General features: G+C 45.8%; 2 protein-coding genes across 5 annotated transcripts; both read left to right on the top strand.

Moving 5' to 3' along the window:
* The first annotated feature begins 190 nt into the window (after positions 1-190).
* Positions 191-9878, top strand: puf60a (poly-U binding splicing factor a). 2 transcript variants are annotated; one of them, XM_030160392.1, is made up of 11 exons: positions 191-336; positions 1664-1759; positions 1861-1947; positions 2510-2560; positions 4228-4389; positions 5164-5256; positions 5471-5684; positions 7814-8004; positions 8121-8235; positions 8649-8887; positions 8976-9878. In XM_030160392.1, exons 1-11 carry the CDS (start codon positions 229-231, stop codon positions 9273-9275), a joined length of 1656 nt encoding a protein of 551 aa, XP_030016252.1. In that variant the 5' UTR covers positions 191-228; the 3' UTR covers positions 9276-9878. The 2 variants fall into 2 exon arrangements, with proteins under 2 accessions (XP_030016252.1, XP_030016253.1); XM_030160393.1 differs by lacking the exon at positions 191-336 and adding an exon at positions 366-1083.
* Positions 9879-10379: 501 nt separating this feature from the next.
* klhl18 (kelch-like family member 18) lies at positions 10380-21568 on the top strand. Of its 3 annotated transcripts, none has more exons than XM_030160382.1 (10): positions 10380-10559; positions 13615-13745; positions 15070-15210; positions 15445-15643; positions 15806-15966; positions 16862-16998; positions 17442-17664; positions 17869-17973; positions 18046-18157; positions 18528-21564. In XM_030160382.1, the coding sequence occupies exons 1-10, from the start codon at positions 10428-10430 to the stop codon at positions 18912-18914; spliced, it is 1728 nt and encodes a 575-aa protein (XP_030016242.1). In that variant the 5' UTR covers positions 10380-10427; the 3' UTR covers positions 18915-21564. The 3 variants fall into 3 exon arrangements, with proteins under 3 accessions (XP_030016242.1, XP_030016243.1, XP_030016241.1); XM_030160383.1 differs by lacking the exon at positions 10380-10559 and adding an exon at positions 11028-11531 and having other exon boundaries at positions 18528-21568; XM_030160381.1 differs by lacking the exon at positions 10380-10559 and adding an exon at positions 12029-12211 and having other exon boundaries at positions 13574-13745; positions 18528-21568.
* Positions 21569-22323: the final 755 nt, after the last annotated feature.

Raw genomic sequence — 22323 nt, 5'->3', positions numbered from 1 at the left:
TTTAGGGTTAGACTGAGAGAATGTGTAAATTCAGTTTCATGATGTTTATATAGAAGTAGTTTCACAGTAAAATGCAGAAAAAGTACGGGATAAATGTCATTAGTTTAGAAAATAAAATAAACAAACCAATACATGGACATGGATGAAATGTCCAGTGTTGGGCCGAACCGAAGGGTTTTACTCTGAAAGTCCAGCCCTGGCGGCGGATGTGACGTCAGCCTCTCGGCGATGTGCCGTTTCAGTTTAGACACAAACAAACACCTGAAACAAATAAAGGCATCGGAGCGGAGCCGACCCGGACCCGGACCCGGCTGGATGGCGGTGACTGTCTCCGCGGTGAGAGGCGCGCGCATTCCCCACCCTGTGTGTTCGAATGGGTGCGAAGCTAATGCTAACAGAGACACTTTGGGTCTAATTCAGTTTTAATCAAACTCTAACTCTATGACCTCTGCACATGTGGAGCTTACACACTGATCAACGATTATCGATCAGATGATCAGTTCTATCTGAGGGTTCTACAGAAGCTAACAAAGCCTGACACGAGCTAAGAGCTCAGTAGAAGCTCGGGACGGTTCTGTTAGCCAGGCTAAGCTAACAAAAGGTAAAAGAGGCCCCGTGCACAAGTAAGACAGTAAGTCTGTCAGTGATCAGCAGCTGATTGATCAGTGATCAGTTCTGTCTGAATTTGAATCTCTGTGGTTTTAACTCAGAAACCGGAAAATTTTTCTGCCAATGACTGAACTGTTTTCACAGTAAAATAATAGTAGTAACGACTGAAGACTTCCGGTTTTAGCTCCTCCCTTTCCGGTGCTGATGTGGAGTTCATGCCTGAGATCTTGTACTTACTGACATTGGCTTGATAATCCGGATCTCGTGGTTCATGTTCTGGTATCAGTCGTCCTGGTCTCGGTCCATTCCAGTGTGTGGACCCAGTCTTCAGTGGCTCATATGGTTCATCTGAGTCCATCTGTCCAATGTGGGCTCGTTTAACAGACATCAGAACCACTTCAGGAACGACGGACGAGCCGCAAAAAACCATTACAGTGAAATCTCCTCATCATCCTGTAGATCATGGCCCCCAGGGTTAGTGTTTGGGTTAGTCTGGGACTAAACCATCACTTTGATTTCACATTTAGTAAAGCCTTGACCCTGATCGATGAAAATGGACTGATTCTACAAAGTGGGAATGTGACATTCACAATTCCAATTACACACAAATGAATCGCAGTGTTGACAGTCAGTTTAGCTCCAGAACGACGTGAAGCTGGTGAGACTTAAACCACCGTTACAGACTTAAAGCACTGTTAAAGACTTAAACCACCGTTAAAGACTTAAACCACTGTTACAGACTTAAAGCACCGTTACAGACTTAAACCACTGTTACAGAATTAAAGCACTGTTAAAGACTTAAACCACTGTTACAGAATTAAAGCACTGTTAAAGACTTAAACCACCGTTACAGACTTAAACCACTGTTACAGAATTAAAGCACCGTTACAGACTTAAACCACCGTTACAGACTTAAAGCACCGTTAAAGACTTAAACCACTGTTAAAGACTTGAACCACCGTTAAAGCCTGTTTACCACCTGAATGGAGTTGATGATGGCTTATCAGTGACGTCACAGCCAACTCCACTGAGGGTGCGTTTGATTGGTCCACAGGGTGTGCCGTCTCTCATCATGGAGAACGGACAGGGCACCACCACAAAGCTGGGTCTGCCACCGCTCACCCCCAACCAGCAGGAGGCGCTCCAGAAGGTCCATTCATACACATTCAGAGCCAGTCACTGTCATTAATAGTAATGAGACTGTGGGCGAGGCCTCATCAGCTGTGCTGTGATTGGCTGTTTCCTCTTCAGGCCAAAAAATATGCTATGGAGCAGAGTATCAAGAGTGTCCTGGTCAAACAGACCCTGGCCCAGCAGCAACAGCTGACCAGCCTTCAGGTAAGACCACCTGAGACCCCCAAGACCAGCTGAGACTACCGTAGACCGGCTAAGACCACCTGAGACCCCCAAGACCAGATCAGACTACTGTAGACCGGGTAACACCACCTGAGACAACCAAGACCAGTTCAGACTACCGTAGACCAGGTACGACCAACTTAGACCCCCAAGACCAGCTCCGACTACCGTAGACCAGGTTAGACCACATGAGACCCCCAAGACTAGGTTGGAGTACCGTAGACCAGGTTAGACCACCTGTGAGACCCCCAAGACCAGCTCAGACTACCTTAGACCAGATAAGACCCCCTGTAGCCCCCAAGACTATGTCAGACTACTGTAGACCAGCTCAGACCCCCTTCGGTGGTCGCAATGGTCATCTAACGGTCTAAAGGTGTCGTGTGTGGTCTTCTGTAAACATGTGACAGATGTGGTTTAGGGTTCAGGGTACTGGGGGGTGGATGATGTTGTTGTTTTTGTGTTATTTGTTGTATTTTGTTGTTGTTTTTGCTGCTGTTGTTGTTGTTCTTCTTCTTCTTAATGGATCTGTCCCTTTGTGTCTCAGATGGCGTCTCTGACCATGGGTTTGGGAGACGCTCTGTCTCCTCTGCAGTCGGTAAGTCACATGATCCCGTTGACACCTGGAGTGTCAGGTGATCAGTGCACAGCTGTGACATCACAGTGCATTCATGCTGAATCAGATCCAAGCCATGTCCACTTGTGTCCTTGTGATCATAGACATATATACGTAGACGCCGCGTCGACCGCTGCTGCCCTTTGGAGTGATGGGCCTACAAGGCGGCCATCTTGGTGTTGCTACTGCACATGACGTCTGCAGAGGACAGAGATGTCGGCATGATTAAAGCGATCAAAAAACGGTCCAATGTCAACATATATTTACATGGGTTGTTTGTTACAAACGTCAAACATGTAGGACGTATGTACGTACTGTCTTTACGAACGACTGTCTTTACACACGACTGTCTTTACGAACAACTGTCTTTACGAACGACTGTCTTTACACACGACTGTCTTTACACACGACTGTCTTTACAAACAACTGTATGTATGAACTGTCTTTACAAATGACTGTCTTCACGAACGACTGTCTTTACAAACAACTGTCTGTACGAGCAACTGTCTTTACACACAACTGTCTTTGGAAAGCCTTAAAGTTGTTGGAGACTTTCATCACAAATTTGTCCGCAGATCTGTTCAACCTCAGTCATATCCTCAGTATCCTGAATCCATTGGTCTGTCTATCATTACTCACCTGAATCTCTTCCCTCATGGTGAACAGTTTCTTAGTGCCATCCACCAGAAACAAACCATGTGTTTACAAACAGTCGGGAATGCATTGTGGGAAGCGGAGGTTCCTGCCTGTCAGCGGCAGTGGAACCATATGATGTTATATAAGTGAAACAAACTCATCGCAGAAACGGCTGAAACACGGAAACAGCTGGAGGGAAGTGGAGCAAGCGGAGCTCCGCCTGACAGTGGCAGCTGCAACAAACACAATGCGGAAATAGCTGCAACTCCACTTCCCACAATGCATGTCATGCCAAAGTTCAGAAGATGCCCGAGTTACCTCCCGGCTCTGTTTGTAAACACATGGTTTGTTTATGGTGGATGGCACTAAGAAACTGTTCACCATGAGGGAAGAGATTCAGGTGAGCAATGACAGAAAGACTAACGGGTTCATGATACTGAGGATATGACTGAGGTTGAACAGATCTGATGACAATTTGGTGACGAAAGTCTACCACAGCTTTAAAAATGGGACAAAAGTACCCAGAGATGGAAAAAACTGTCCACAACAAAAAAGAATGTTCACCATGGACATGAAGGTTTAGTCCATAATCACATATATTGAATCCATCCAATATCTATCAATAATTATCATGTAGAAATAAGTGACGTTAAAATGGGGTCAAGAGTAAAAACAAGTTGGAACCAGTGGGTTAGAGGTTTGGTCAGATTGTCTGTTGGAAACATTATGTAGAATTTGTATTTTGGTGGAAAAACCGTCATTTTGAAGACATCCTGCATCAGACCTTCATGTATGAAGTTTGAACAAATCCACCTGGACCTGGTACCTCCACAGATGTACATACACTTCTGCCTCTGAGCTCTAGACCAAGGTGGCAGCGCTTTAGACACATCCCTCAACAGCCAATGAGGCGTCTCCATGTAAATGTCTATGGGTGTAGGCTGTGTGCTGATCTCCCATTGGCCCTTTGAGACTACATTTCCCATGTTGCAGTAGGTGTGGTTTGTGGTCAGGTGGCGGCGCAGCGGCAGCGGGCTCTGGCCATCATGTGTCGCGTCTACGTCGGCTCCATCTACTATGAACTGGGGGAGGACACCATCCGCCAGGCCTTCGCACCCTTTGGACCAATCAAAAGCATCGACATGTCCTGGGACTCTGTGACCATGAAGCACAAGGTCAGAGGTCAACACACAAACACACACACACACACACACACCCCTGGTTCTCTGGTTTCTTGGTTCTCTGGTTTCTATGTCCCCTGGATCCTTGCCCCCCTAGTTCCTTTGGTTCTTTTGTTCTGTGGTACCCTGGTTCCTTGGTACCCCAGTTCCTTTTTCTTTGGTTCCTTGGTTCTCTGGTTCATTGGTCTTTTGGTTCCTTGCCCCTCTGGTTCCCTTGGTTCTATGGTTCTTTGGTTCCTTAGTACCCTGGTTCCTTGATTCCCTTGTTCCATTGCCTTCTGGTTCCTTGGTCCTCTGTTTCCTTCCCCCACTTGTTCTTTCGTTCTCTGGTCTTCTGGTCCTTTGGTCTTCAGGTTCTTTGGTCTTCTGGTTCCTTGGTTCTCTAGTCTTCTGGTCTCTTGGTCTTCTATTCCTTTGGTTCCTTGGTCTTCTCGTCTCTTGGTTCTCTGGTCTTCTGGTACCTGTGTCTTCTGTTCCATTGGTTCTCTAGTCTTCTGGTTCCTTTGTCTTCTGTTCCCTTGGTTCTCTGGTCCTTTGATTCCTTGGTCTTCCCGTCCCTTGGTTCTCTGGTCTCCTTGTCCCTTAGTCTTCTGGTCCTTTGGTTACTTGGTTCTCTGGTTCCTGTGTTCTCTGGTTCCTTGGTCTTCTGATCCCTTGGTTCTCTGGTTCCTTGGTTCTGTGGTCCCTTGGTTCTCTGGTCTTCTTGCCACTGCTAGCTTTTCGTATTGACGTTGAGTGTCCCCTGATTACAGGACTTCTTGTGTTTAGGGTTTTGCATTCGTGGAGTATGAGATGCCTGAAGCTGCTCAACTCGCTCTGGAACAGATGAACTCTGTGGTTCTTGGAGGCAGAAACATCAAGGTAAGTTTGGACTCCAGGAGGACTGAGTTTGGACTGTAACAGGACTGAATTTGGACTGTTACAGAACTGAGTTTGGAACATAAGTGGATATATTAAATATTGCTATTTTTGAAAGACTTAACATTTATCCTGATAGTTCTTGTTGAATGTTGTTTAAGTTGCTGTACTGAAAGTTCTGGTCCGGGTGTATTTGTCCCTCCTGGTCGTCCTGCAGGTTGGACGTCCCAGTAATATTGGTCAAGCTCAGCCCATCATCGATCAGCTGGCAGAGGAAGCACGAGCCTTTAATCGGATCTACGTGGCGTCGGTGCACCCTGACCTTTCTGATGATGACATCAAGAGTGTGTTCGAGGCCTTTGGGAAGATCAAGTCCTGTATGTTGGCCCGCGAACCCACCACAGGACGCCACAAAGGATATGGCTTCATCGGTGAGCACGGAACATCATCACTTAGACAACGGCATAGAACATCAGACGACTGCACTGACCCTAGAACATCATAGGTAGAACGGCAGAACATCAGACGACCGAACTGACCCTAGAACATCAGAGGTAGAACGGGAGAACATCAGACAACCTGACGGACCTTAGAACATCAGAGGTAGAACGACAGAATGTTAGACAGGGCTCGTGACTGCAACTGAATTACGGTCGCATGCGCCTGAGAATTTCGGTAGTGCGACTGTTTTTGAGATTACGATCGCACGGTGCGCCAATAAAAAAAAATGAGCGAAAATTAATACGTGCGCCTAGAATAATGGCTGCAGAAGTAACTCATCAGCTGAAAATAAACAAGCTCCACGCCCCGCTGACTGAAGCGGAAAATCTAGTCCCCGCCCCCTCTCGTGCGCACGCGGCATAAACAAAGGGATCAAATAACTCCACCGACGTTTGAAACAATCTCCTGACTTCAGGCGTGGTGTAGACCACAGTGACTAATCAGGGTACGTTTACACGGCAACACTCCGCAAAGATTTCTCCTTTGCGTTATAAAATCATTCCGCGTTAAGACGACGACGCTATGATAACGATCTGCGTTAACATGAGTCCGCGAGGATGGCTGAATACGCTGTAGTGGCCATGCCAGACCAGTAGCTGGCGATGTAGAGCTGTAGTGAAACAGTGGTGGTAAAACAGGTGCCTGCGCACAAACAATTTCCGGTTTAGACAGCCTTTAAATGAGGAGAAGAAGAAGAAGAAGAGGAGGAGGCGGACAACACTATTTACAAACAACAATGGCGAGTGGTCGTACAAAGACGCAGGACTTCTTTGTCTGGACAGACGAGCTGAGCACAGTTAGCAGCACGTATGTTGTTCTGAAACCGGCCATTGTTGTTGTGGTTGTTCCTTCTTTTTCTGCAGCTTTATTGTGTCATAGAGGCTGGCAAACCAGCTTGGAGGCGCATTACCGCCACCAACTGGCCCGGAGTGGGTTAACTGGCGGTTCTTGGCTGCGCGCGCATGCGGTGACGTCATATTTTACCCCGGAACGCTCCGACTCGCGTTAACACGGAGCTGAAATGCGGAGCGTATCGATAACATTCCACCCTGGACCCTGGCATCAAAAGTTTCCGGATTCAGGCACTCTAGGCACCGTTTACATGTTAACAGAAGGCTAATCCGCGATGAAATTTTCCCGGAGTCGACTGAAGCCGACGCCGTGTAAACGGCCCCTAAGGGCCTTTAGGCCATGAAATAAAAAAAGTTGGTTGTTGCAAATAATGGTGTGATTCGTCTTTCTTCTCCAAGAACCAACTAAAGTATATACCACACACTGACAATTGTTTTGCACCTGTGTCAATGTAAGCTTTTTCTTTCATACTCTATTCAAATACTTTATTCTAGGTTGTTAACATTGCTTAAATACATATAGGAATATTACTTGGTATGGCCAAGAGTTTTGCTTGTTCTCCAAATTTTTTATATAATAGTGGTGCGCCTAGATTTTAGCCTGTGCTCCTAACATTTTAGGGTTAGGAGCACAGTGCTCCTAGGTCAAAAAGTTAATTTTGAGCCCTGTTAGATGACCGGACTGACCCTAGAACATCAGAGAGGTAGAATGTCGGATGATTGAATTGACTGTTGGTCCTACTGTGTCCACAAACTGAGAAAACTTGGATCAAAGTCCAGTTTATTTTCATCCTGAATCTGATCGTGATGTTCTGCCTCTATGATGATCTACCCCTTTGATGTTCTACCTCTGATGTTCTTCCCCTGTGATGTTCTACCTCTATGATGTTTTACCCATCTGATGATCTACCTCTCTGATGTTCTACCTCTAATGTTCTTCCCCTCTGATGTTCTACCTCTAATGTTCTTCCCCTCTAATGATCTACCTCTGATGTTCTACCTCTAATGTTCTACCTCTATGATGTTCTACCTCTGATGTTCTACCTCTATGATGTTCTGCCTCTCTAATGTTCTACCTCTGACATTCTGATGTTCTACCTCTGATGTTCTACCTCTGATGTTCTACCCCTCTGATGCCCTACCTTTATGATGTTCTGCCTCTCTAATGTTCTTCCTTTGATGTTCTATCTCTCTGTTGTTCTACACAGAATATGATAAGGCTCAGTCAGCGCAGGACGCCGTTGCCTCCATGAACCTGTTCGATCTCGGGGGGCAGTACCTGCGGGTGGGGAAAGCTGTGACTCCACCCATGCCCCTCCTCACGCCGACTGCTCCTGGAGGCCTCCCCGCCGCTGCTGCTGTGGCCGCCGCCGCCGCCACAGCCAAGATCACAGCTCAGGTAGGAGTGGCCGTTCCCTGGGTAGTTCCATAGGTGTGTCCGTGGGTCTGGGTAACGGGGTCTTTGGTGAGATGGACGGAGTTTCTAACCTGTGTGTCGTGCTGTGGTGCTTTCAGGAGGCGGTGGGAGCGTCGGTGCTGGGAGCTCTGGCTGGTCCGGCGCTCCTCTCTCAGCAGCTTGGAGGACTTCCTCAGGCCGTCATGGCGGCCCAGGCTCCAGGTGTGATCACAGGTAAGATCTGGGGCAGGAGCAGGTGTTTTGGGTCGGAGTTCCGGCTCGGTTCGCTCTTTAATGAAAACCATGTGTTCCGTTTTGGGATGACGTGTTCTACAGTGGATGGGTTCATTTACATGTTATGGGATGGTACACGGTCTCACAGGGTTGGACCTGGTCCACTTGAGGGTCTGAGACCAAGCTCAGGTCATGATGTATCCTGACCTCTGTCCCGTGTCTGGGTTTGAAGGCACATGGTCCCATGTGTGTAGACTCACTCAGTCCATCGGTTGGGGACACAGAACATGAATCAGGAACATCCAGAACCACATTCACACGTGGAGCATGTTCTCATCACTTTTGTCCAGTAAATGTTTCTTGTATGAAACATCAGCTTCCCTCTCACTCCAAGTACTTCCTGTCCATCTCAGGTGTGACCCCAGCTCGGCCCGGTCTGCCTCAGGTGGGTCTGGTGAACCCGGTGCTGGCCACGCCCCCGGTGGCGGCGTTGGGCAGTGAGGTAAAGAGGAAAGACAAGGAGGAGGAGGAGCGTCGGCTGGACGCTCAACTGGATGGCATCACGGAGCCACTGAGTGAACAGGAGCACATGAGCATCAGTGGCAGCAGCGCTCGCCACATGGTGATGAGGAAACTGCTGCGCAAACAGGAGGTACTGCACGCGCTCAGTTCCCTTTGGTCTGGGTTCAGGGTTTTCACTGTGCTGCATCTGTGCTGATGCGTTCCCTTTCCCTTGTCAGTCCACTGTCATGGTGTTGAGGAACATGGTCGGCCCCGATGACATTGATGACGACCTGGAGGGCGAGGTGACTGAGGAGTGCGGTAAGTTCGGGGTGGTGAAGCGTGTCATCATCTACCAGGAGCGTCAGGGTGAGGAGGACGACGCCGAGATCATCGTAAAAATCTTCGTGGAGTTCTCGGAGGCAGCAGAGATGAACCGCGCCATCGCGGCGCTCAACCACCGCTGGTTCGGAGGACGCAAGGTGGTCGCAGAGGTGTACGACCAGGAGCGCTTTGAGAGCGGTGACCTGTCGGCATAGCGATGCACACGTGTTTTCTTGAATTCGAGGACTGGGTGACAAAAGCTGAAGTCTCCACTGTCTCATCTGTTTCAGTTCAGTTATTTTTAAGTTTTTTAACGTCAAGTCAAAATAAATGAGCAAAAGCACGAAACCTGAACTCAGCAGCTCCGAGGGCGTCTTCACAGCTTATCTCTTTTTGTCTTATTTTGTCTTTTATGAATAACTTAAAATAATCAATAATGTCTGTTTTTTTTTCAAATTTTACTCAGGACCAAAAATTCAGCCTTTAACGAAACAGCGGTTTGAACTTTATCGACAGTGATGTTTGTTTTTTATTGTCCAGTCCTTCTGGCGACCTCAGCTGGAGAAGACGAAGCCGCCATCCAATCGTCGTTTGAATCAGATGTGTCACCTCCCTTGAGTTTCCTCCTTTTTTAAAAATAAAACAAACCTGCCCTGCCCCCTGGTGTTTCTGGACCGGAACTGACTGAGTTTCCTGAATGCACCGTCAGACTCCTCTCACACACCAAACATGGATTCTGTTGGACAGAAGTCAAAGGTCACGGGTCTGTGTGTTGACAGGTCACCGAAATATGTGAATAAAACTTTTTTTTTACCGCAGGTGTGGATGAGTTTATGGTTTTATGTTACGAAACCAAAAACATGTGAAAGAATAAGTTCGTGTTATAAAAGCTGAAGCAGATCAGATGAAGACTGTTAAAAGAGTCAAATGAACAAAACAAACTGAAAGGAAACAGTTCAAACAGTCAAAAGAAAATATTGGACACATTTGATCCTTTAACGTTGGTGTTGGAGTTTATCTGCTCTCATCCTCTGTAGACCTCCAGTTTTATCCTTTAATTAGGGGGTATAGAGTTCTCTAGGGTTTGATTTTTTTTTGTAGGGGTATAGGGTTCTAGGTTTGCTGTTTTTGTTTGTTTTTTGTAGGGGGTATAGGGTTCTCTGGGTCTGTGTTTGTCCTGTTCTGTGCCTGAGGTTGTGTTGAATCGTCTTGGACTCTGGTTTTTCTTAACAGACTTTGACCTGGTTGGAACCCAGGCTTTTATTTTTATGGTCCTACCCGGGCTGCTCTTGTTCTGAAGGCCGCAGCCGGATGTGCTTACGGCGTCTCGTGTGCTCAGTCCGCTTCGCGCTCCGCCGCTCGTGCTGATGATGGGAGACGTTCTCTGTGAAGAGCTTGAGGATTTGGTCCATTTCTCAGTGCACGACCTGCCAGCACGAGGCTATGTCGTCATGGAGGAAATCCGACGTCAGGGGAAACTTTGTGACGTCACGCTGAAGGTAACGCAGAAACGTACCAGGCGACGCTCGCGGCTGGAGTTAGCCTCCAAAGCTAAAGCTAATAATCAAGGCTAACGGCAGCTAACTGACGCTAATGGTCAGTTTAAGCACGTTACTGACGTCATGGATAGACAGGTAGGGTACGTACGCACACCTGAGCCGGCGGATCAGTTGACCCACAGGTGGACTCGTGACGTAGATAGTGACGTAAAAACAGCAGACTGAAGCAAACAAAACGTGACGTGTAAGAGATGAATAAGGAAACATCTTAATGACACCAACTGTATGTCACATTTCAAACCTAATATTTGTTGGTTAAACCTAATGTCTGATGTTTAAGCCTAATATCCGACGTTTAAACCTAATATCTGTCGGTTAAACCTGATATCTGACGTTTAAATATAATATCTGTCGGTTGAACCTAATATCTGATACACAAACTTAATATCTGCCATTTAAACCTAATATCTGACGTATAAACCTAATATCTGCCATTTAAATCTAATATCTCATGGTTAAATATGGACATAAAGGCTGAATAGTCCTAAAAACAGTACCAGAGGTCTGAAACTGGACTGAAAATACTGACATTTACACAGAAAACTAAAAATATGAAGAGTCCCTTTAGTGGTTGTCACCTCTGCCCCCCCCCCGCCCCAGACTCAGATAAATCCTCTTAGAGCAGATCCATCCACCTGCTGATACAGCTCATCAGAACACCTGAGCTGCACCATCAGCAGGTGGATCACATGACCTGTGGTAACCTAGTAACCAACCAACCAACCTGACTGGACACCTAAGTATCAGAAAGAATAAGACCTACAATTAACAAATAACTGAACCAAGCAGCTACTCTTTTATGGTGTTTAGGGGGTGTGGTCACATGCTAATCGGCCACACTCATCCCATTCAGACTCACCTTTCATCACACCTGAGTCTGAGCAGATGTGGAGGAGATTCCTGTCATTTAATGTCCAACAATGTGTCTACCTGAGGTCAAGAGGTGGACACACACTGTTTATACAGGGTGGTCGTCGGTTTGTCCTACACCTGTCATGTGTCGTCGGTTTGTTTTACCCCTGTCGGTTTGTCCTACACCTGTCGTGTCGTCGGTTAGTCCTACACCTGTCGTGTCGTCGGGTCGGTTTGTCCTACACCTGTCGTGTCGTCCGGTCGGTTTGTCCTACACCTGTCGTCCGGTCGGTTTGTCCTACACCTGTCGTGTCGTCGGGTCGGTTTGTCCTACACCTGTCGGGTCGGTTTGTCCTACACCTGTCGTGTCGTCCGGTCGGTTTGTCCTACACCTGTCGTGTTGTCGGTTTGTCCTACACCTGTCGTCCGGTCGGTTTGTCCTACACCTGTCGTGTTGTCCGGTCGGTTTGTCCTACACCTGTCGTGTTGTCGGTTTGTCCTAAACCTGTCGTGTTGTCCGGTCGGTTTGTCCTACACCTGTCGTGTTGTCGGTTTGTCCTACACCTGTCATGTCGTCGGGTCGGTTTGTCCTACACCTGTCATGTTGTCGGTTTGTCCTAAACCTGTCGTGTCGTCGGTTTGTCCTAAACCTGTCGTGTCGTCGGTTTGTCCTAAACCTGTCGTGTCGTCGGTTTGTCCTACACCTGTCGTGTCGTCGGTTTGTCCTGCACCTGTCATGTGTCGTTGGTTTTTCATACACCTGTCACATGTCATCGGTTTGTCGCACACCTGTCGTGTCATCAGTTTGTCGTACACTTGTCATGTCATCAGTTTGCCGTACACCTGTCGTGTGTCATCGGTTTGTTGTACACCTGTCGTGTCGTCTAGGCCTGTAACGGTACACGTACCAAAACAAACCATTTCGGTACACACCTGTTCGGTTCGGTACACAGCTGTACCGAAATGGCACAGTATGTTAAGAAAAAGGAACGAAAGACGTCGTTCAATGTGGAACTTTAAATCCGTGCAAGTTTCACACGGACTTAGTAAAGGAGCACACATTGACCCGATATATGAAATAGCAGTTGATATAAGGTTAAAAAAAAAACAACAAATATGATGTGAACCTGGAAGGAAGAGACTGAAGACCCTCCACCATCAGTACAGTCCAGTTTGGATCAGTTCAGGTTCAGGTGAAAGACAACAACGAGGAAAGAGACGTTAGTAAGACGAACGCTATTTGGCCCCTAGGAACTACGGTAGTTCTAAAACACATTAGCTCTGTCTGTCTGTGTGTCTATCACGTACGCTGTATAATAGAGGAATAAATAGAACGTTGAAAGTATGTAAAGTTTCACTTTCGTTTCACGACAGCGTTCGTTTCGTTAGTTGTGGACCGCACCCCCAGGTATATAACTGCCCCCCCCCCCGACCCCCCGGCTCCAACAAAAAAAAAAAAAAAATCACCCATGCACACAGGCACACACAAATACATACAGTGGCCTAAACAGTTTGTCCTCTGTCCTAAAATAAATAATTTGGTTCATTGTGTTGTCAAAGTTTCTCTTCAGTTTGTTTAAACAGAATACCAGTTTACCCTCTTGTTAATGTTGCACTTCATGTGGAATTTTTTTGTTATTTTTATGCAGAATGTGAACTGACAGAACTGTGATTAGATTTTTCTTATTTGTTCGAAACTACCTTTCAGGGAAAAGTGCAATACTAATGTTTAAAATACATTTAGTAATATTAATAATTTATTTTATTTTCTATTTGATTTGTAGCAACAGAATTATATTATTCCTGTTTATCTATATTCTATTGTCTCCAAAAATTGGGGGGAAAATGTTAAAAAAAATTCATAAATGCATTAATAGACATTTTGAGGGGTTTTCTTTCTTCCTGTACCAAACCGAAAAAAACCGAACCGTGGCTTTGAAAACTGAAAACATACCGAACTGAAAATTTTGTGTACCGTTACATGCCAAGTGTCGTCGGTTTGTCCCATACCTGTCGTGTGTCATTGGTTTGTTGTACACCTATTGTGCCGTCGGTCTGTCCTACACCTGTCGTGTGTCGTCGGTTTCTCGTACACCTGTCATGTCGTCGGATTGATTCCTCTGTTCTGTGTTGGTGTCTTCAGGTCGGGGATCATAAGTTCAGCGCTCACCGCATCGTGTTGGCCGCCTCCATCCCATACTTCCACGCCATGTTCACCAACGACATGGTGGAGTGTAAACAGGATGAGATCCTGATGCAGGGCATGGACCCCAGGTAGGTGAAGACCCCGCCCACACCTGTACACCTGCTATAATGTCCAGGGATCGGCCACACATGAGACAACAGCTGAGACTCCACAGGATGGAACAACAGTTACACAGACAGGGGTGTGATCCCCACAGAGTAATCCAGAAATCTGGCTTTTCCAGCCTGAAAATGAGGCTCTTGTGAATCATGTGTCACAGGTCAGGGGTCGGGTTCTGTCTGGTGTTGGTTCTGACCCTCTTCTGTCTGGTTTTGGCTCTGACCCTCTTCTCTCTGGTTCTGGTTCTGACCCTGTTCTCTCTGGTTCTAGTTCTGACCCTCTTCTCTCTGGTTCTGGCCCTCTTCTGTCTGGTTCTGACCCTCTTCTCTCTGGTTCTGGTTCTGGTTCTGGCTCTGACCCTCTTCTGTCTGGTTCTGACCCTCTTCCCTCTGGTTCTGGTTCTGACCCTCTTCTCTCTGGTTCTGGCTCTGACCCTCTTCTGTCTGGTTCTGGTTCCCAGCCAGCATGTCCATGTGGGCCCCAGAAGGGTTACATTTGGGCTGCATATAAGGGTCCCACGTGGGTTTGTCCTCTGTTTCCATGGTGGCCCCACATGTGTTTGCCCATATCAGAATCAGAATCAAAATCAGAATCAGAATCTCTTTATTTTCATTGTAGCAAGTACAATGAAACTGAGGTAAAACTCTCAGGTTCAGTGCAAGAATTTACAGACGGACAACAAATATCAGTTAAACAACAACACATATCAGTAAAAGGCAGTTATTTACATTAAAAAATAATAAGTATTGCAAATTAAGATATTTGTAAAACATAGAATTTAAGTAGTGCAAATAACATAAGAATTAGTGCAAATAACATGAAAGATAAATATTGTGGGATAAATAGTGTGAAGAATAAATAATATGAGATTTTCAGATCTCTGATTCTGATATGGGCAAACACATGTGGGATCACCATGGAAACTGCGGACAAACCCACATAGGACCCTTTTATGCAGCCCAAATGTAACCCTTCTGGGGCCCACATGGACATGCGGGCTGGGTTCTGGTTCTGTCTCTGACCCTCTTTTGTCTTGTTCTGGTTCTGGTTCTGACCCTCTTCTCTCTGGTTCTGGTTCTGGCTCTGACTCTCCTCTGTCTGGTTCTGGTTCTGACCCTCTTCTCTCTAGTTCTGGTTCTGGCTCTGACCCTCTTCTGTCTGGTTCTGGTTCTGACCCTCTTCTTTGTGGTACTGGTTCTGACCCTCTTCTTTGTGGTACTGGTTCTGGCTCTGACCCTCTTCTGTCTGGTTCTAGTTCTGGTTCTGACCCTCTTCTCTCTGGTTCTGTTTCAGTGCTCTGGAGGCTCTCATAAACTTTGCGTACAGCGGTCACGTTGCCATCGATCAGCAGAACGTTCAGTCTCTTCTGATTGGCTCCAGTTTCCTACAGCTGCAGAACGTTAAGGACGCTTGCTGCTCATTCCTGCAGGAGAGGTACATACACATCACTGCACATGCTCAGTATGTATAAGCCATTAAACATGCTCGTTAAATCAACATAACCACATGTTTGACTATACTCAGTTTATTGTGTTGTCAGTAATATTCCTAATTTACTGCTCATGAAAGTGTCTCAGATACTTCACACTACAATGTTCATCTTCAGCAAATATATGAGTAAAACTGGAGGTGGAATTTATATCTGATGTCATGTGATGTGTGCTCCAGGTTACATCCAAAGAACTGCCTGGGTGTGCGTCAGTTTGCAGAGACCATGATGTGTACGACACTGTACGACTCGGCCAACAGCTTCCTCCATCAGCACTTTGTAGAGGTGTCCTTATCTGATGAGTTCTTGAGTCTGAGGACGGAGGAGGTTCTGGAGTTGGTGGGCTGCGATGAACTCAACATCAAGGCAGAGGAACAGGTGATTTGAACAAACCTTCACCCACACCTGAGGGAAACAGATGGTTCACCTGCAGAGAGCATGATCTTACCTGTACCCGGGGCTGACCCTGTCCTTACCTGTACCCGGGGTTGACCCTGTCCTTACCTGTACCCGGGGTTGACCCTGTCCTTACTTGTGCAGGTGTTCGAGGCGGTCCTGTCCTGGGTTTATCATGATCGTGGTCGCCGTGAGACTTTGCTACCAGAGCTGCTGTCAAAAATTCGACTGCCGCTGTGTCGACCTCAGTTCCTGTCAGACCGAGTTCAACAGGATGAACTCATACGCTGCTGCCACAAATGCAGGTGAGTCACATGACCAGTGGGAGGGGCTTCAGCTGTCCCTGGAACCATCCCACAACACAACTACAATTATTTTAGTTAAATGTCAGTAACCAGGCCTGAAAAAGTAGGTGTTCATTTTGTTGACGTCATGGATAAATTTGTTGTTATTGATCATTTGTGGATAATTTCACTGTGATTCTTCATTGTTACCTCCACCAGGAGGTATTTTGATTACTTTGCTTTGTGTGTGTACGTGTTTGTTTGTTTGCAAGATAACTCAAAAAGTTATGGATGTACTTTCATGAAATTTTCAGGAAATGTTGATACTGGCACAGGAAGAAATTATTAAATTTTGGTGTTGATCGTGGGGGGGGGGGGGGGGGGGGGGGGGGGGGTAGATCTGTCTTGGCGGAGGTCTGTGTTCTCCGAGTGCTTTTCTTGTTGATGTACTGTAAAGGTGACATCCGCTCAACACCCTGAAGAACACAGGTGTTTAGTGTCTGAACTGATGGAGAGTAAATTCAACATGTCAACCACCTGATTTTACTGAGGCTCAGAACACATGGATTTGGACAAAAGTCCATATGAGTCTAGAACGGGGTGGGCAATCCTGGCCCTGGAGGGCTGGTATCCTGCACGTTTTAGATGTTTCCCTCTTCCAACACACCTGAAGGTCATTATCAGGCTTCTGCAGAGCTTAATGATAGGCTTATCATGTGAACCAGGTGTGTTGGAAGAGGGAAATATCTAAAACATGCAGGATACCAGCCCTCGAGGACCAGGATTGCCCATCCCTGATCTAGAATGTCTCAGTACAACTTCCTAAATAAGAGGCTAGAGTGAGAAGGTTCAACAGGTTTGTAGTGATGTCATGAAGATGCACTCCTCTGATTGGTCAGGGTGTTTGGTGTTTCAGAGACCTGGTGGACGAAGCCAAAGACTTCCACCTGATGCCTGAGCGCCGGCCTCACCTGCCCGCCTTCAAAACCCGACAGCGCTGCTGCACCTCTATCACAGGACTCATCTACGCCGTGGGCGGACTCAACAGCTCAGGTACCACTGGGATAGGTCCAGACACCTGTCACTCAAACATCAGCTTTTTTCCCACATTCTTTATTGAAGTTTTTCAAATCTCTGTTAAATGTTTATGTTTATGCATTTGGCAGACGCATTTTTCCAAAGCGACTTATAGGGCGACTTACTTACACTTACCAATCAAATCACTCAATCAATCAACAAGAGCAAGAATATTGATGTAATCAAAACAGATTGGAATTTGGTCTGTTTTAATTTAAGGAATAGTACTTCATTGAAAGGGAAACAGTTTTATGTGACAATTTGGATAAATTAAACCTGAAATACAAAAATCATCAGGATACTGACACGTTGGAGTGGAGCTCTTCTTCCAATCCAATTATGATATAGGCTGCAAGAAATAGAATCACAGTGTCATTTACCCAGCCCAATGAATGACCAAATTTAATGTGTCTCATCAGGCGACTCATTAAACGTAGTTGAGGTGTTTGATCCGATTGGGAACTTCTGGGAGCGCTGTCAGCCTATGAGGACGGCCCGCAGCAGAGTGGGCGTGGCTGTCATTAATGGGCTGCTTTACGCCATTGGAGGCTACGATGGCCAATCACGACTCAGCACAGTGGAGGTGTACAACCCCGAGACAGACAGCTGGACACGAGTATCGAGCATGAACACACAGCGCAGGTGAGATCAGGTGACATCATTGATCAGTATCAATCAGTGCCATTAATCAGTACTACACAATGACACCGATCGATACTGATCAATGTCACGATCAGCACTGATTGATACTGATACATGTACAGTGTGATCAGCTGTTCATCAGGCTCTTCCTTTACTAACGGTTGTTGGTGTTTATGTCGTCTGATTGGTTGTTGTCGTCCTTAGCGCCATGGGAACTGTTGTGATTGATGGGCACATCTTCGTGTGTGGTGGATACGATGGAAAGTCTTCTCTGAACTCAGTAGAGTGTTACTCACCTGAGACCGACAGGTAACCCTCAGCATCATCAGGCACAGCTGATCAGTTATCAGGGATCAATACAATAACACAGCTGTTCTGCAGGTGGACAGTTGTCACGGAGATGAGTGCCAGTCGTAGTGCTGCCGGGGTAACTGTTTTTGATGGGCGCATCTTTGTCTCGGGCGGCCATGATGGTTTACAGATCTTCAACACGGTTAGTATCAGTACATGGTACTGTAGATACGGGTGGAGTTTAACACCAGGGTTAGAGTTAGACTGTAGATACAGGTGGAGTTTAACACCAGTGTGTGTCCATATAGATCCGTTATCATTGTTGTTGTTGTTATTATTATTGTTATTATTATTATCATTATTGGTACTATTATTATTATTATTATTGTTATGTTTTAGTTTGACGAGTTCAAAAGTCCTACATTTTTTTGTCGTGGAAACCGTTTTCAGTCATGTTTTATTATTGTACTTTTATTATTATAAAGTTTGTATTTTCTCTGACTCCGCCTCTTTTTGGAAGTGGATAAAGTGTATAAGTAAAGGTTATGGTGACATTGTGTGACCTCCTACAGGTGGAGTATTACAACCACCACACCAACCGCTGGCACCCAGCGGCGGCCATGTTGAACAAGCGCTGTCGTCATGGCGCCGCAGCGCTGGGCAGTCACATGTACGTGGCGGGTGGGTACGACGGCTCCGGTTTCCTGAGCGGAGCCGAAGTGTTCAGCTCAGCCTCGGGACAGTGGAGCCACCTGGTGGCCATGAACACGCGCCGCAGCCGGGTGTCGCTGGTGGCCACGTCTGGCCGGTTGTACGCAGTGGGCGGCTATGACGGACAGTCCAACCTGAGCTCTGTGGAGACGTGGAACCCAGACACGGAGCGGTGGAGCTTCATGGCCCCAATGGGGAGCCACGAGGGCGGGGTGGGCGTTGGCTGCATCCCCCTGCAGCCTGCCTAGACTGACCAATCACAGCCCTAGAGTTCAGACGCACACTGAAGAGGGGTAGAGCCAGGAGGCTGTCCCCCTACAGACGTTCAGCCAACGGTACGGTACGAGGGCTGGACCCACACAGATGCCACACTGTGGGATTGTGGGTAATAACTGTGGAGCTAGCCACAGGTGGCTACTGCTGTTAGGGAACATGTGGATGATAATTGATAAATATTGATCAAAGTCATGACACGATTAGTGCCAGAAACCAGATATGCCTACATATATGACAATGCTACGTCCTGTCATTACTTTGTACCAAAAACATCTTGTAAACTGAATGAAATGAACATTAGCTGTGGTTTTACTTGTGATGAAACAGATGATTCTAAGTATGTCATAAATGTTTTCTCTACTGTATTTAAATATATGGTGCTAATGACATTCAATTCATCTTATTCATTAATTAAATAAACTTAGGCCCCATGTACAAGCTAATGTTAGTGACTGTTAGTTAAACCACCCGACAGTAGTGACTGTTACCTGAACTACCTAATGTTAGTGACTGTTAGCTAAACTAGCTAATGTTACTGACTGTTAGTTAAACCAGCCGACAGTAGTGACTGTTACCTGAACTACCTAATGTTAGTGACTGTTAGCTAAACTAGCTAATGTTACTGACTCTTAGCTGAACTAGCTAATGTTACGGACTGTTAGCTGAACTAGCTAATGTTACTGACTCTTAGCTGAACTAGCTAATGTTACTGACTCTTAGCTGAACTAGCTAATGTTACTGACTGTTAGCTGAACTAGCCAACATTAGTGACTCTTAGCTGAACTACCTAATGTTACTGACTGTTAGCCAAACTACCAAATGTTACTGACTGTTAGCTGAATTTGCTGACCTTAGTGACTGTTAGCTGACCTAGCTGATGTTAGTGACTGTTAGCTGACGTAGCTGACATTAGTGGCTGTTAGCTGAACTAACGACCTTAGTGACTGTTAGCTAAACTACTTAATGTTAGTGACTGTTAGCTGAACTAGTCGACGTTAGTGACTGTTTGCTCAACTAGCCAACGTTAGGTTAGTCAGTGTTAGCTGAATTGAGTATTAATAAAGCCTACATTTGATAAAAGTTGAATCTTTTTTCTCCGAACAGCTAAACCCAAAGATAACACATGTACTGCTGGTTTAAAATCTCACAAACTGCTGTAAATGATTGAAATCATGGTGACAGGACGTCGTATGTTCACACGTGTAGGACAGATCAGGATTCTGGTACTGATTAGGTCGATACAGGGACAGTTACTGATAAATATTGATCAATATTGATTTTATACTTGATTTAAAAGACCAACAGGATGGGACTTCCTCCAAAACAAATGAAGCTGCTTACTTGAAACGGGACGACTGCTCGGATCGACTCCTGAAACTAAAACGGGCCCAGAGAGTCCAGAACCGAACCACCAACGGGACCTGTCAATCACTGAGCGATAGTCTACAGTCTACATCCACACGGAAAACAACTGACTCATAAATTATTCAACCTCAACTGGCCATAATCAACATGTTTACTAACCCCGCCCCTAATGTCGCATGGGCGGAGCTACAGGTAAGGAAGAAACCAGTGTTTGTTAGATACTGCTGTTTGGATCCTTTGAGGTTAAACGTCAGGGTTCAGAGTCTCAGCTACGTCTCATGGACTTCGTTCGCAGGTGGACATGATTGGTTGTCATGGAAACTGCTTTGCTTTTTGTTATGTGATGTGTTCCTGCTGAAAGTTGTCAGAAATCATTCACTTCTCAGTCCATTGCCCTGTCGATCAAATAATGTGTACAAGATTAATGATGAAAATCCAACGTTACCATGACAATAGTCCACAAACAGCCATGAATGGAGATCAGACGGTTACCGTGGGAACACTACAAAGAACGCTTTAATGAACCAACAAATACGCTTTTATCTACAGGGTTCCCGCAAGGTCTAAAAAAGTCTTAAAAGTCTTGAGTTTAACCTGTAGGAACCTGTATCTACAGATCACAATAGATGACGATGATAAACTTTGTCAAACGTAAGTTGGAATAATAATGACAAAAAGGCCAAGAGACATTACACATTTAAACAGAATGTTCCACAATATAAATATAATACAACCGTAACCCTAGAGTAACAAGTTACACCAAAAAAAGAATGGAAGCGTTACCGGTAAAACCACCGGTAGAGTCATGAAATGGAAGCGTTACCGGTAAAACCACTGGTAGAGTCACGGAATGGAAGCGTTAATGGTAAAACCACTGTTAGAGTTGTCTGGTTCTACGGTTATTTATCCTTGATAGATGTTCAGGATTCGACACTGGTTCAATCGGTTGTTGATCGGTTGTCGATCGGTTGTTGATCAGTTGTTTCCAGACCAGGCCTGTCTTGTAGTGGTGCATTATGGGAAACCTGTCCAGTCTAACATGAGCTGAGGTTCCAGTAGCTGATGTTAATCAATGATAACGTCTGAAAGGTGATTGATTGTTTTATTGATGAGTGAGTGATTTCTGACATTGCTGTGTCTGATCAATAACAGTATTGATCGTCTACTGAAGCAGGTGGATGTGTGTCAGTATTTCAGATGGATGATCATAAATGCAAATTAAATCTGCAAAATAAAGAACGTTTGAATGAACCAAACTGAAACTCCTTCAGAAAAGGTCAAACTGTTTTTTTTTTCACCAAAAGGTTTGAAAGTTGTGGTTTTGTATGTTTCCATGGAAACAGAAGTCAACACTTTGTTATTTTTTCACATCCAATACTGATCAGAAAACCCTCATCAATACCGTCTGTGGAATCAGTTTGATCAATGACACAGTTTAAGGTTCTCCAGGTTCCACATGTATTTATTTATGGATTTCCACATGTTCCACCTAAACCTCAGACTGGTTCTTCTGAACCCAGACTCAGCTGTAGGTGGACCTGAACCCAGAGTCATCATCAGACGTTTCCTAAAAACATGTTTGTGTTTCAGTTTCAAATGAAACTAAAGTTGACAGATGTTGACAGTGAATCTAGGTCAACTGAAGCTCCGCCTCTTCATCAACATTCATCACTTGATTCAACGAAATCTGTTTCTGCAGTTAAAGCTCCACACACGAACCATGAACCATCATGGGAGTCACTGTTGGTTCTGATCTGGACCAGGAACTGGGCCAGGATCTAGACCACGATCTGGACCAGAATCTGGTTCATACACATGAAAATCTTCCTTAAACTCAACAGGATCCACAAGTCAAAGGTGCAGCTGGTTTTATCTGTGGTTTTAATGGGTCACCTGAGCCCGGCGGCTAATGTTAGCTCAGGTGTGTCCAACTCATTTTAGCTGAGGAGCCACATACTGGTCAATCTGGTCTCAAATAGATCACACCAGTAAAATACTGTCATAATAACCTATAAT

Source organism: Sphaeramia orbicularis, chromosome 17, assembly GCF_902148855.1.
Source record: "Sphaeramia orbicularis chromosome 17, fSphaOr1.1, whole genome shotgun sequence".
NCBI lineage: Eukaryota > Metazoa > Chordata > Actinopteri > Kurtiformes > Apogonidae > Sphaeramia > Sphaeramia orbicularis.
The sequence above is the reverse complement of the archived record's forward strand: the minus strand, read 5'-3'. Positions and strand labels throughout refer to the sequence as shown.